At 51.3% G+C, this 12,890-nt stretch overlaps 1 protein-coding gene and 2 non-coding genes across 6 annotated transcripts in view; 2 read left to right on the forward strand and 1 right to left on the reverse strand.

Annotated features, from left to right (window-relative positions):
* RCSD1 (RCSD domain containing 1) overlaps positions 1–4,472 on the forward strand; it is a 73,966-nt gene extending 69,494 nt beyond the window's left edge. For all 4 annotated transcript variants that reach the window (XM_047841367.1, XM_047841366.1, XM_047841370.1 and 1 more), the window contains one exon: positions 3,708–4,472. In XM_047841367.1, the coding sequence (XP_047697323.1) occupies positions 3,708–3,740 (33 nt within the window). In that variant the 3' untranslated portion in view covers positions 3,741–4,472. The remainder of the gene's footprint in view (positions 1–3,707) is intronic.
* Positions 4,473–12,087: 7,615 nt separating this feature from the next.
* TRNAP-CGG (transfer RNA proline (anticodon CGG)) lies at positions 12,088–12,159 on the forward strand. The gene has a single exon. It is a non-coding gene; the product is annotated as a tRNA-Pro (tRNA).
* Positions 12,160–12,818: 659 nt separating this feature from the next.
* Positions 12,819–12,890, reverse strand: TRNAP-AGG (transfer RNA proline (anticodon AGG)). The gene has a single exon. It is a non-coding gene; the product is annotated as a tRNA-Pro (tRNA).

Consider the following 12,890-nt stretch of genomic DNA (forward strand, 5'->3'; position numbering starts at 1 on the left):
AGGAGGGGACATGACCTTGTCCAAGGTCACAGAGCTCAGTGTTGACATGACGGACACGGGCTCTAGTCATCAGAATGAGCTACATCACACCGCATCTCTGCACATCCGTGGATTCCTGTATCCCGGGAGGCGTGTCGACTCCCATCCTCTTTGTCCCTCTCAATGATGATGACAGATAAAACAAAGAGATGAACAAAGACAAGACGGGAATAAATGTCATTCTTCCCAGGGAAGGCAGCCCTGTGTGAGGCACAGAGGACGGAGCGACTCCTTCAAGAGAGAGCAGGGGAAGGCCGCCTCAGTAGGCCCGAGGCATCGGCGCCGTGGAGGGTTAACCGCCTGTGACCCAGCCCCTCACAAGTATTTTAACATTTGGTGCTTAAAGAATGAGCCATTCTGGGAACTCCAGTCCTGGAACAGGCTGGCTATATCAAATCACAACACGGGCTTCTGTTTACAGGCAAAGCGCCCCCGGAAAGAGGGCACCAAGTAAGATCCGGCTCCCACACTGTAAATAAACTGAACAGGTGGTTCTCAGATGCTTGTTACGTACCCAGTACCGTGCAGGGCGCTCAGGTGATGCCAGAGATAAACTTTACCCCAAGGACGACACTCAGGATGTTTGACATCACATTCAAGACTTCGTAGGACCGATAAGTGCTGGCTTCCTCACTGTCTGGTTCCACTGCTTTTCCCGGGCATTCTCCTTGATCTCTCAGGATTTGATTCGAAATTCCTTTCTCCCTCAGCTGATGAGATACCACCTTCTCCTGGGCCTCCCCTGCCTTTAGAACTCTGTTTACTTTTTCCTCCTGGTTAAGTGGGCAGGTCTCCGAGCCTCAGTTCTTGGCCTGTCTCTCCTCACTTGGGAACACACTCCTGTGCTCTCCCTCTTCAGCCCCTCCCTTAGCACCTGTCCTACACTGAGAACTCGGGGGGGGGGGGGGTCACAGGGACCAGGTCCGTGGCTGTGCTATCCTGCACCTTCATTGCCCTCATTTATTTTGTTTTATTTTATGTTATTCTTTATTTTATTTTATTTAAAAAAAATTTTTTTAACGTTTATTTATTTTTGAGATAGAGACAGAGCATGAACAGGGGAAGGGCAGAGAGAGAGGGAGACACAGAATCTGAAACCGGCTCCAGGCTCCTGAGCGGACAGCACAGAGCCCGACACGGGGCTCGAACTCACGGACTGTGAGATCATGACCTGAGCTGAAGTTGGACGCTTAACTGACAGAGCCACCCAGGCGCCCCAATTATTTTTTATTTTAGAGAGAGACAGTGCATGTGGGTGGGGGAGAGGGGCAGAGGGAAAGAATCATAAGCAAGCTCCTCGCCAAGGCTTGATCCCACAACCCTGGGGTCATGACCTGAGCCGAAATCAGGAGTCGGACGCTCAATGGACTGAGCCACCCGGGTGCCCCCTTCATTGCCCTCTTCCCATTGACCTCCTCTCTCTCTAATCTGCAAAGCTAAGCCACCGTCGCACCAGTTTCTTTGCCAAGACTCGTGCGTGTCACTGTGCAATTCACACGGCCATGCTGCCTGGATCTATTAGGAACTCTTACCAACCGGCCTGAGCCAGTCTTCACCCACATTCCTCAGTTACTCCTCCCCCAGCCCCTCCCGCTCTGCAGACGACCTCACCTCCTAGGTGACTGAAAGGAAGAGCAGCCGGGGTGCTCCCTGCCTCAGACCCTCAGCGTGTGAATCCGAGAACAGGTCCCTACTTGCTCAGACGAACCCCCATCTGCTGTGATCTGGCTTCCCCCAAATGCCAGTTGCTGGACATTTTTACGGGACGCTTGTAGTGTGTGTCTGTGCATTTTAAGTGAGGGGTTACACTGGGGATTTCATCCATCCATGTATTCCAGGTTTCTAGCCCCTCACTAGCTCACCCCCTTCTGCCTACAGACATGTTCTGATCTGCCCAGTCCTAAAGAAATAGCCCCCAAGTCTGCCCCTCCCCTATCGCTCTGTCTCCCTCTCATTTGCTTCCCCTTGTGGTCTTGCTCTGAACTAAGAATTGAAGCTCTAAGTGCCACCAAAGACTGGTCATCCTCACCTCTGCCAAGGGGCTGATGCTGGCAACCTGCCCCGGAAGCCACCTCCCTCCCACCAGTGTCCGTCAGCACTGGGCCACCCAGCCAGCCTCCCTCCCTCCCCCTCCTAAAGAAGAGCTGCCACATTCTGTCCTCAGCCCCGGCTCCCACACTCTAGCTGTTGTGTTTTGTGACTGACCCCTAAGGTTGGGCCTCACCACCAGCCACTGGGCCGCTCCTGACTGCTTAGCACCAGCCTGGCCTGTGTCCCAACCCCACACGGACAGGGCACTGTGCTCGGATGCCTGCCAGCCCCTCACACCCAGAACCAAACTCCTCCTCCTGCTTGCTGTGTCTTCACTTGTACTCTACTGGAAGCCAAAGGGTTCTACTGGTTTCCTTTGTTCTCTTTAAGCGTTTCTGCTGATGAGGTACTTAATTTCTCCCACCTCCCTGCCTAATCATCTGGGTATCAGGGGGTTTCCCATTTGGTGCCTTCTGCTGTCCCTCCATCTCCGCCGTGGCCCCAGCTCTGCCCTTTCTTGTCTCTGCAGTCACAACCCACTCCGAACGGAATCCCTGGTCTCCAGACCCGCCCTGTACACGAGCACCAAGCTCATCATCCCGAAAATGCCACCTCCGTGGCTACTCTCCTACCGCAAAACCTTTGATCCCACTTGAGTTCACCCTCCTCAGCATGCTGAACTCCCCCCATCCATTCCCTTTCCCCTGTGATGGCGCAGGACTCCAGCCGGCCCACAGCACCCTGCATTGCACAAGATGCGATGCATCCTCCGCCCCCCACCAGAAACGCCTGCACCCCCAACCGAGGTGACCTTCACTGCTACCTGGAAATCCTCCCACTGAATCTCAGCCTTCCATAGGCCTTCCCCGACCGCCCCAAGGACAAACACCCCCAGAGACTCAGGCGCCTCCACACACTCAGTATAGTGCCCTGGGGGGGCCAACGGCACATGCTACCTGATGCCTCGGGTGCGTTCATAAATGTCTCTTTCCCAGCCAGAGAACTCACGGTGGTAAGGCCAGCTCATCCCAGAAGGAGCTAAAACTAATACTTTTGGATGAGTATTGGATAAACAGCTATTTTCCTATCCTTTTACTAAGTATCCACCTTCTCTTTTCGATTCCTTCTGTTCTTGTTGCACTTTTTTTTTTTAATTTTTTTTTTTTTTTGTTCTTGTTGCACTTTTATGCCACCAAAAATCTTGGAGCAGTGTAACAGGAAGATGAAATTTAGTGGGTAAGAAGCTAGGGCAGGAAGGACATGGGAAGTCAGGCATCAAGGAACAGGCAGTGTCACCTAGTAGTTGAGGGCTCAAGCTCTGGTCCTTGGTTTTGAATCCTGACTCCATTACTTCCTAGCTGTGTGACCTAGAAGTCACTTGACCTTTCTGTGCCTTAATTGCCCCACCTGTAGAACAGGGCTAATAGAAGCACCTAACTCCTGTCGCTTTTGTGAGGAATAAATGGGTTGATGCATGTAAAAAAAAAAAAAAAGAAAACTACATCAAGCACATAGCGTTACTATTACCGTCGCTTCTACTGGCGGTACAATTACTGCTCGATCTGGGATCCCCAAGATGTGCTGAGGATTTTCCCCACCCTCTCTTCCTAACTCCTGCTTTCCTCCTCTGTTCACAGGATGACACTCCTGTCCAGGACACTAAAATGTGAAGAGCTCCTTGTGCCTAGTGATGCAGCTGCTGGAGACCTCTCTTTAGAAGTAGCAGCAAGAGTAGTAGCAGCAAATGAAGCCAAAGCAGAATTTCGTGGAGGGTCAGAGGCAGCCTGAAGACAGAGCGTGTTATTCCCAGGTCTCCACGCTGAACGTCCCCTTGCAGACAGATCCGGCAGAGGGCAGCAGCCTTTTGTCAGCCTGAGTTTGTGTCACTTCCTGGACTTGGTTAAAAGCAGACAAACAAAAATTATTTAAAACAATTTACTGTGGTGACAACTCCCAGGAATACTGGTCAGCTGCGGGGCCTGAATCCTATCCACACCCACCTGTCCCTGCAGCTGACGTCGGAACTGGATTCTGATTTAGCTAATCAGATTTTGTTTGTGTAAAGTGATAGCCTTTTTACTGTTCTGACAAGTTGTTATGATTCTCAGATGTAAGTAAGAACAAATTTCAGACCGGCTAGGAACAAAAGAAAATAGTGTCGCTGGAAATATAAATCCGATAAGTTACAGAAGACCTTACATTGTATCAAGACCCGGAGACAACGTCTCAGCTTCATCCAAATTTGAACTGGCCAGCCAGTTTTTAATCCTTGGACTGGAAAGAGATAATTACTGCAACATTAAAAAAATAGGTATCTGTTCCATCCAGAGGGAGCTTTTACTTTTGGGTAGTTTTCTAGTTGTTGGTACACTGGGAGGTGACAGGCTTAGCGGTCCCTCTTCTGCCGAGGGTGGGGGGGTGGGGAGGAGGTGGAGGCAGGGAGCAAACCTCATGGAGAAGCAGATGTCCAGAGGTTTCACGGCTCCGTGTGCTGCATTTGCTGTGTGCAGAGCAAGGAGACCTTAACGATGCCTGCCCTCTGGGCCTGGAGGGATGAGATTTGCACTTCCAGGAGGAGATCTTGAGCATGGAGTAGATCTTTCCTGGGAGGTGCTTTGAGCATCATATTTTGAAAGGTACAAAACTAGAACATCCTTCCTAGATTCCCTGGGAAGCTGCTCTGGAATCAAAGCCCAGGCTCTCTTTCCAGACTCAGGAGGAGGGTTGGGTCTTCAGTCTGTTCTCACTGGGTAGCTTTCGCTTTAATGTTCTTTGTGGAAAGTGCAGGGGCTTTGCAAGGAACAGGGGCCTGACTACCCGTTCCTTGACTAATACCCTCCTCCCCTCTTGATGCACTCGTGCCCAAAGAGGTCAATCCACATAAATGTTTAATCTTTAGGGTTGGTTCTTACTCAGATGCGAGTATTTCAGTGTCTCGTTGTGCTGATGAGGTAGGTGGGCAGTTGTTTTTCTGGAGGCCTGTTAGACCACCTCCTACCCTGACTCAGAAAATAGTCCTCCAGACAAAGGGCCTTATGTCACTGCTGGTACCTCTATGTCTTCATCCTGTTACAGTTTTCCTAATGCCAGAATAGTGTTAATACTTGGGATATATATTTTTTCAAAACTATTTTTAAATACATGCATCTTCTAAAACTTGTAACATAGTCAAGCCCAATATTAGAAGATTTATGTTTTTGCAGAATTTTGGAGAGATGTGTGTTTCAGTTAATTTGAGGTCTATATAATGTATATCTGTCCATCCAATCATCTATCTATCTATCATCAACAGAGACGTATACACCCCCCCCCCCCCCCGCAAACTATTATATATGTCTTTGGGTTATTTCTACACGCACGCATATTCAGACCAGAGTTTAGTGAATGTGTGCATGATTATGAGCATGTGTGACATAAAGGGGACATCTGCCACTTTCCTTGACTTGAAAAAGGACTGGAACAGAAAGCATGGGATGTAGATGTGAAGATGAAACTATTTTTTGTCTGGAGCGGCTACACCTTACAGCAGCAGGTGAGTAAGGAGCAATACAAAATGACAGGAACGTGACACTGAAGGAGCAGGTGTGATGGGGTCAGAATACCTTTCTGTCTGCCTGGGTCCCTATTAGTCACATTCCTGAATCTCTTTTGTGAGAAAACAGAGACCCTATTCCCAGAGGTTGTCATTAGTGATGGGGGCTCTCAGCAGGGAGTTCACAAAGTGCAGGAACCTCAGAACCTCGGGTCCTGCCACAGGCTAGGCCAGCTGGTTATCACTCTCCTTTCCCGAAACAACTCTGATTATGTGTTGCATTTGCAGATCTGGGATCTCAAAGTTGAGGATCAAAGGAATCTATGGCTGTCTTAGGTTAGCTCCAGGTCCTTACCGGGCCAGGAAGATTGTGTTTCCTTCGGGCTTCCCTAATAGGCTTGAAAGAAAACACTGGTTCTTCACAGCTACAAGGCTAAAGAAAGGGGGCAGAGTCCCTCCTCCTGTACCTTTGTCATCCAGCTTGAATTTTAAACTGTATCCTTCCTTTCTCCAGAAATGGAGCAAGGAAAAAACCCCGGATGCTTTGAAAGGATATGCCAGTGTTTAATAGGGGGCTGTGACACTATTTCAGTTGCATGTGGAACCAGATAACCAGATGACCACAAGAAGCCCCGGGGTCTGAGCCCTCCACTCTCCTCACTGAGGTCACCCTGAACCACGTTGGTTTGGGCCTGTGATCAGTAGACTAGACAATAAATATATGTCCAATAAAAGGAAGAAACTAGTGGACAGGCAATAGGCTCATCATCTTCTTTTGATTAAATACTTTAGGGAGTGTAATAGTTTAGTTGAATGAATGAGGACCTTCAGTTGCTAATGAAAGAAGCCCAACCAAAATTGGCTGATGAAAAACAAAACTCTATGAATCAACCTCTCTCTCCCTCTCTCCCCCTGCCTTTCTCTCTCTCTCTCCCTATATGCTGAGGAACATACAAATCCATGGATAGGCCTAAATACAACACTCAGTATCAGAAACCTCTCATTCTTGGTCTCTGCTTTCCTCTGTGTTGGCCATATTCCCAACCAGGCTCTTCACAGCCTGCAAACCAATTGGGAAAAGCAGATTCTTTTCCGATGGGGGGGGGGGGGAGGAAATCCTGAAAAGGTTTTCTATAGGCCCCTGTGGATCACATGTTCCTAGCTGAACCAGTCTCTGTGACCAAGGAGGTGCAGAGTTCAGATTGGCCAGGCCTGGGTCACATGACACCACCACCCTGACCCCCTGCCAGGAGCTAAGGGTCAATCCTGTGCAATCTGCAAGGACTGTGAATGGGAACAACAGAGCTCAAATGGGGTGCTGTTACCAAAGGGAATTATGCTGGGTAGGCAAACACACACACACACACACACACACACACACGCCAGATGCGTCCAACAGGGAAATCCCAAATACACCAAACTACTATTCCATTGTTTACTAAAGAATTAAATTTGTTTTAATCAACTTGATGCTCTATGGACCAGGTAAAAATAGTATGAATAGAATGCTTCTATATGATGTGTGACCAGATGACTTCTGAAGATACCAAGACCACTGAGCAAAATGCAAGCGCTATTCAAATAAAATGGAATTTCTTTTCATAAGCCACCAGTGAAAATGAGTCTCATGATTTCATGGAATAATGTATTGCTTGTCCAGAGTTAACCTGGAGCTTCATGAGGGTAAAGACGATGTCTGTATTGTTCTTCATTGTGTATAGTGCCTCATGCATTATAGGTGCTCAATAAATATTTGTTAAGTAATGAATGATTGAACTGATTTCAGAGCTGGAGTAGGATTATTTTCAACATCTATCACTACCCAACACCTCCCTTATCTGATACCAGATGCCTGAAATGTCATAATTAGCCCCTGATTCCACTGGCTTCGGTCTTATTCCCCAATCAAAATGCATGTCCCGAGAGAAGGAATAGTTTAAGTCTCCTTTGTCATCCCAGCTTGGGTTGAGTTGGTTGTTGAGATCCTCCCCAGATGGGGTTGAAAAAAAGAGCAAGGTATAGAGAAGTCTAGGGGCAGGAGACACACTTCTCTCACCTCCCAATATTGCTTGGGGTAACCCAGGTTCCCCCTCAGTCCAGTGAGGTCCCAACCCCAGTGATTATGGTTGCTGAGAAGACGTTTATTCCAGCTCTGCCCTCAAATCCCACAAATCTGTGGGAATTCCGGAGAGGCTCCACTGTGGTCAAATGGGGCAGGAAACCGTGGTTCTTTGAGACCCCTCGGAGGAGGAGGAGACAACGAGTATGTTTCATGCTTCTCAGTGAAAAGGGAGCCACCAGGGCAAAACCATCCCCCTCAAAAACAGAATCAAAAAGACTTCTTATCCCTTCTAATCCTGGCAAGTTGTGGGCTTCTCTGTGGGAGCTGCAACACCCTGGTCCTGGCATTGCCAGGGAGATGCCAGGAGGGGCACATGATGCAGAAGGAAGGGGTCAAAATGAGCAAGAGTCCCCCTAGGTACTCCCGTAAGTAATGACTCTGGCCCTTCGTGGTGTAGTTTTACATACAGATTTCAGGAAAGTACTTGAATTTAGGCAAACCTGTCACGTCAGTTATCACACTTCTCAACCGCCTCTTTTTTAAAAGAATGAGTGGACTGGATTGTACTGGAATGTACTGGAATTGTCTGGAATGTACCAGCATTCAGAACAAGACTCTAGGATGATTATATATGGCTGGTACTCAAAATAATAGGACTTCCAACACTGGTCACTCCTGTCGGACTATCTAAGGAAGCCGCAGGTGCGGCATGGTGCCGGGCACGTCCCCATCACAACTGCCCCTGGCCCCTCAGGGGTGACAGTCACTCACTGACCACCTCTGGAAGCAGCTGGCATGAAAAAGCAAAGGGCCTGCTTTGCATTGCCTCTGATTCTGTATCTCCTGTCTTCCACCAAGCACAAAGAAAGTTTTAAGCCCTCTGTGTCCTTTGTGATTTCAAGATACTCATTATCCTTATTTTTTTTCCTCATTATAAAAGCAGTACATCTTTATTTTAAACAACTTGTGGAGGAAAAGAAAAATAAGCAAAAAATTGTAATTCCTCTACTTAGAAATCACTGGTGTTAAGATTTTATGGATTTTTGGGGCGCCTGGGTGGCGCAGTCGGTTAAGTGTCCGACTTCAGCCAGGTCGCGATCTCGTGGTCCGTGAGTTCAAGCCCCGCGTCAGGCTCTGGGCTGATGGCTCGGAGCCTGGAGCCTGTTTCCGATGCTGTGTCTCCCTCTCTCTCTCTGCCCCTCCCCCGTTCATGCTCTGTTTCTCTCTGCCCCCAAAATAAATTTAAAAACGTTGAAAAAAAAATTAAAAAAAAAAGATTTTATGGATTTTTCTAGTTTTTAAATCTGTGTATATATATATATGTATATATACACATATATATACATATATATATATACACACATATGTATTTGTTTTGTTTTAATTCTTGGTTGTAACAAAATTAAGATCTTACGGTATGTAATTGTCTATCTTTCTTCCTTGTCACACACTATCATGAACAATCACACTTTTTGCCCATGGAAACCGTGCACTTCTGTCCTCTTCTCCCCAGCCAGTAACTTCCAGAGCAAGACCAAGTGTGTATGAAACAGAAGGAAAATAAGAGGCGATGGTGGAAATGGTGTTCTGGCAGAAGGCAGTTCTTGTCACAATCCAGACCTTGGACTTCTATCCCCTCTAGGACTTCGTGCACTCTCAAAGCTTAAATCAAGTGAAAACGTGGGAGTGAAAACGCTCAGGCCGAGGCAGCTCCAAAGATTCATTTCTGATGATCCAGGGACTGCAAAATCCAGAGGAAGGCATGAGATAAACCTCAGAAAAAGAGTCACCGAGGGGAAACCACATCGAAACCCAGAGATGTGTTTACTAAAAAGTAGCTGAAGCTACTATGGGATATGGGACTGGAGCCTGGAAAAAGACGCACGTGTGAGCAGATTCAAGTTTCTGTTTGGATCAGGACATGGCCTGCAGTGGTGAAGCAGATCTGCCAGTTGTGACAACTGCGGTGGCCTGAGAGGCCGTTGGTGCCTAACCTCACAGGCAGCAAACAAGGCTCGGCACCCAGTCGAGAGTCCAGTCCCGGGGGCCGAGTGAGCAGGAAGGTCCCTCTGAATGGCGGAGCCGTATGATTAAATTGTATTCTCATTTCCAAAGAGTAACCGCATCATGGCAGAACCAACGCTGCACCGCTGAGGTCTAGATTGGGTCCGAATTCAGTGGCACACAACCGTTAATCATAAAATAGGAACCTAAGTGATGTTTAAAGCCGTTCACAGTTTCAAGGCTGACATCCTCCCAGCGTTATTCTAATCATCTCTTAATGGACCTTCTCTAATCTCCCCATCTTCCTCTCGTGCATCTGACCCCAAGTCAAAGGCATCTTTCTTCCGTCGGACTTCTAACGTTACCGTCATTCTCAAAAAGCCTCGATGCCCCCAAATCCCTTAAGTAAAATTAAAACATCAAAGCACGGGTTTCAAAGTTCTCCAAGAACCACCAGTCCCCTTCTTCCACGCCAGTTTCCACCTTACTTGCTAACCAGCCAAGCTAAGCTCATTGGCATGGAATTGCCTCAAGAGCCGGAGAAGTCGTCAAAGGACAAAAACGGTCACCTCCTTTGACCATGTCACTTCAGGAAATCACCTAGAAATCTGGACAAGGTCAGATGCGTCAGTCAAGTCGCATTGACATGGATGAAATGTTGGACACCACTTAGGGTCCCTTACAGAAGAAGGAGATCATGCTGCATTGTATCGCTGGAGCCCTCTGAAGTCACGGCGGACAGCTTAAGGGATGAGAAAGCAAGCGTGGGAAATTCAACAATAACCTTGAGAGCGGACACCGGCAGAGGCAGGAGAGGCCTCCAGCCTTACCTCCCATGGCACCTGGCGAGGGGAAGGAATGAGCCCCAGGAGGGGGCTCCGACTCAGGCAGGGCAGAGTGAGCCCAGCGAAGGCACCGTCTCAAGGAGAGGGCAAAGCGGATCGCTCAGGACTCTGCTGAGAGCTCCTCCCTCCCCGCGGTCACCCCTGAACCCACCGCACCCCGAACCTGTCCTCAAACTACGAAGGAGTTCGAAGCTCTGAAACCTCGGCTCAGGAGGAGGAGGATAACCTCAGACAAGGAGAGGGTGTCGTTAAAAGTCTGACCGGCCATCAGAGCAAATAGAGGGCTTGGCCGGGCTGCCCTCCTCCGCCACGTCCTCGGGCAGGGCTCTGGGATCACTACGGGGCCAGATTCGGTTATGAAAAAGGTTTTTTAGTTTTGCTCTCTGATTTGAGGGCTTTTCACTTGTGTCCCTCCGCCCCCGCCAAGGGCGTGAGCTCAGGTCCTGACCTTCAGTCACTGAGAGACACCCCAAGAGCCCGCTGGCCTCAGGAGGAAGGGAGAGGGGAAGAGCAGAGAAGCTGGGGGAAGCGGGGAGCTTCCAAAAGGTGAAGGGGCAAGAACACTGACCCCTCGGGAGAGCTGACAGCTACGGAGCAACGGCTGCCACGGACCCCGACTCAAAGGAAGCTTGGGGTCCTGAACCTGGCCCTCCTCAGCCCTGGGAAGAGGCGGGCGCCGGGGGCGGGGCGCCGGGGGCGGGGCGCCGGGGGCGGGGCGCCGGGGGCGGGGCGCCGGGGGCGGGGCGCCGGGGGCGGGGCGCCGGGGGCGGGGCGCCGGGGGCGGGGCGCCGGGGGCGGGGCGCCGGGGGCGGGGCGCCGGGGGCGGGGCGCCGGGGGCGGGGCGCCGGGGGCGGGGCGCCGGGGGCGGGGCGCCGGGGGCGGGGCGCCGGGGGCGGGGCGCCGGGGGCGGGGCGAGTCTAGGCCCCGCCCTCCCGTTGCAGGGGGCGCCCGGGCCGGAAGTCCTCCAGGCCCCTGCAGCCGTCTGGGCGCCTCTCGCCTCCGCCCCACCTGCCGCCCCTTCCGAAGCCTTTCTAGCCCACCGCCCCAAGCGAGCTACCTGGCGTGTGGGGCCTGCGTTCCCTTTGCAAAGGGAGACCCGTAGTGCCTACGGGCGGGACGTGGCGAACATCCTGCGAGCTCCGTACCTGCAAGATCCCGTAGGCAGCCCTGGGAAAGTTAGCTCTTAACCCTCCTCCGGGGTTTCTTCCGCGCCCGCTCCGCCCGCCTGCTTTCAGCAGCGGGCTGCCGTCCGAGGGCACGAACGGGAGGCTGAGCCAGGCGCGACGGTCCCCTCGCGCCCAGCGAGCACTGACGGCGGCGAGACGCTGCGCGGCCGGCACCCCGCGGGGCCCCGCACCCTCCCAGCCGCGGCCTCCGCGCCCGCCGCTACCGCGGTGTGCAGCGTAGACCCGGGCGCTGGGTGGTCTGGCTGAGGCGAGAGGGGTTCCGAGGCCCACCGCTGCGGGTGCACGGTCCAGGCGGTGGGAGAAAGGTCGCAGGTCGGGTCGGCGGGAAAGGCGACGAGAGGCGGGGCGAGGCTGAAGGGAGGCGCCGGGAACCGCTCTGCCGAGAGTGGCTCGTTGGTCTAGGGGTATGATTCTCGCTTCGGGTGCGAGAGGTCCCGGGTTCAAATCCCGGACGAGCCCAGGCTTTTCTTTCTTTCTCTCCGCACTTTACACTTTCATTCTTTTTTTCTTACTCACAGTTATATGAAACAGAGTGCTCTGGTCCCTTGAGCTCGAATGTTGATTCCCCCAATTTTAAGAAGCAAGAAATCGAATGGGATCCATTCGTACCAAATGGCCACGGTGCGTCGGAGAGCAAGGGGGAGAACCGCTGCACCCTTACAGCACGCGCGCTGGGAAAGAGAGGCGCCTGGTGCAGAGTCCTGGTCCCCCCAACACCCCCGCCGCACGTGGGCAGGGCGCCGAGCACTGGTCGGTCCTCGAGAAGGGGCGCGCCGTCCACCTGCCGACGCCCAGCACCCGGCCCGCGGCTGGACGGGCGCGGGGTGGGGCGTGGTTAAACCACACCTGCGGGCAACCGAGAACGGAACTCTGCGTCCCCTGCCCACGCGCGCGACTCGGGAACTGGCCGGGGTAGGGGCAGCGTTTCCAAAGTGTTAAAATGTCTTCAAACTTTCTACGTTTTCACGTTGTCTTTTCATGGTATCGGGTGTAATGTTAAAAAAAAAAAAAAAAAAACACCTCGATTTCGTGTTTTGCACCAACATATACTTATTGCATGTATTGCTCTAAGATTCAGAAACTTTTTAATTCATCAAGGAAGTTTTTTTTAAAAAGGAGGGCTCGTCCGGGATTTGAACCCGGGACCTCTCGCACCCTAAGCGAGAATCATACCCCTAGACCAACGAGCC

This window comes from Prionailurus viverrinus, chromosome F1 (genome assembly GCF_022837055.1).
Source record: "Prionailurus viverrinus isolate Anna chromosome F1, UM_Priviv_1.0, whole genome shotgun sequence".
Taxonomy (NCBI): Eukaryota; Metazoa; Chordata; class Mammalia; order Carnivora; family Felidae; genus Prionailurus; species Prionailurus viverrinus.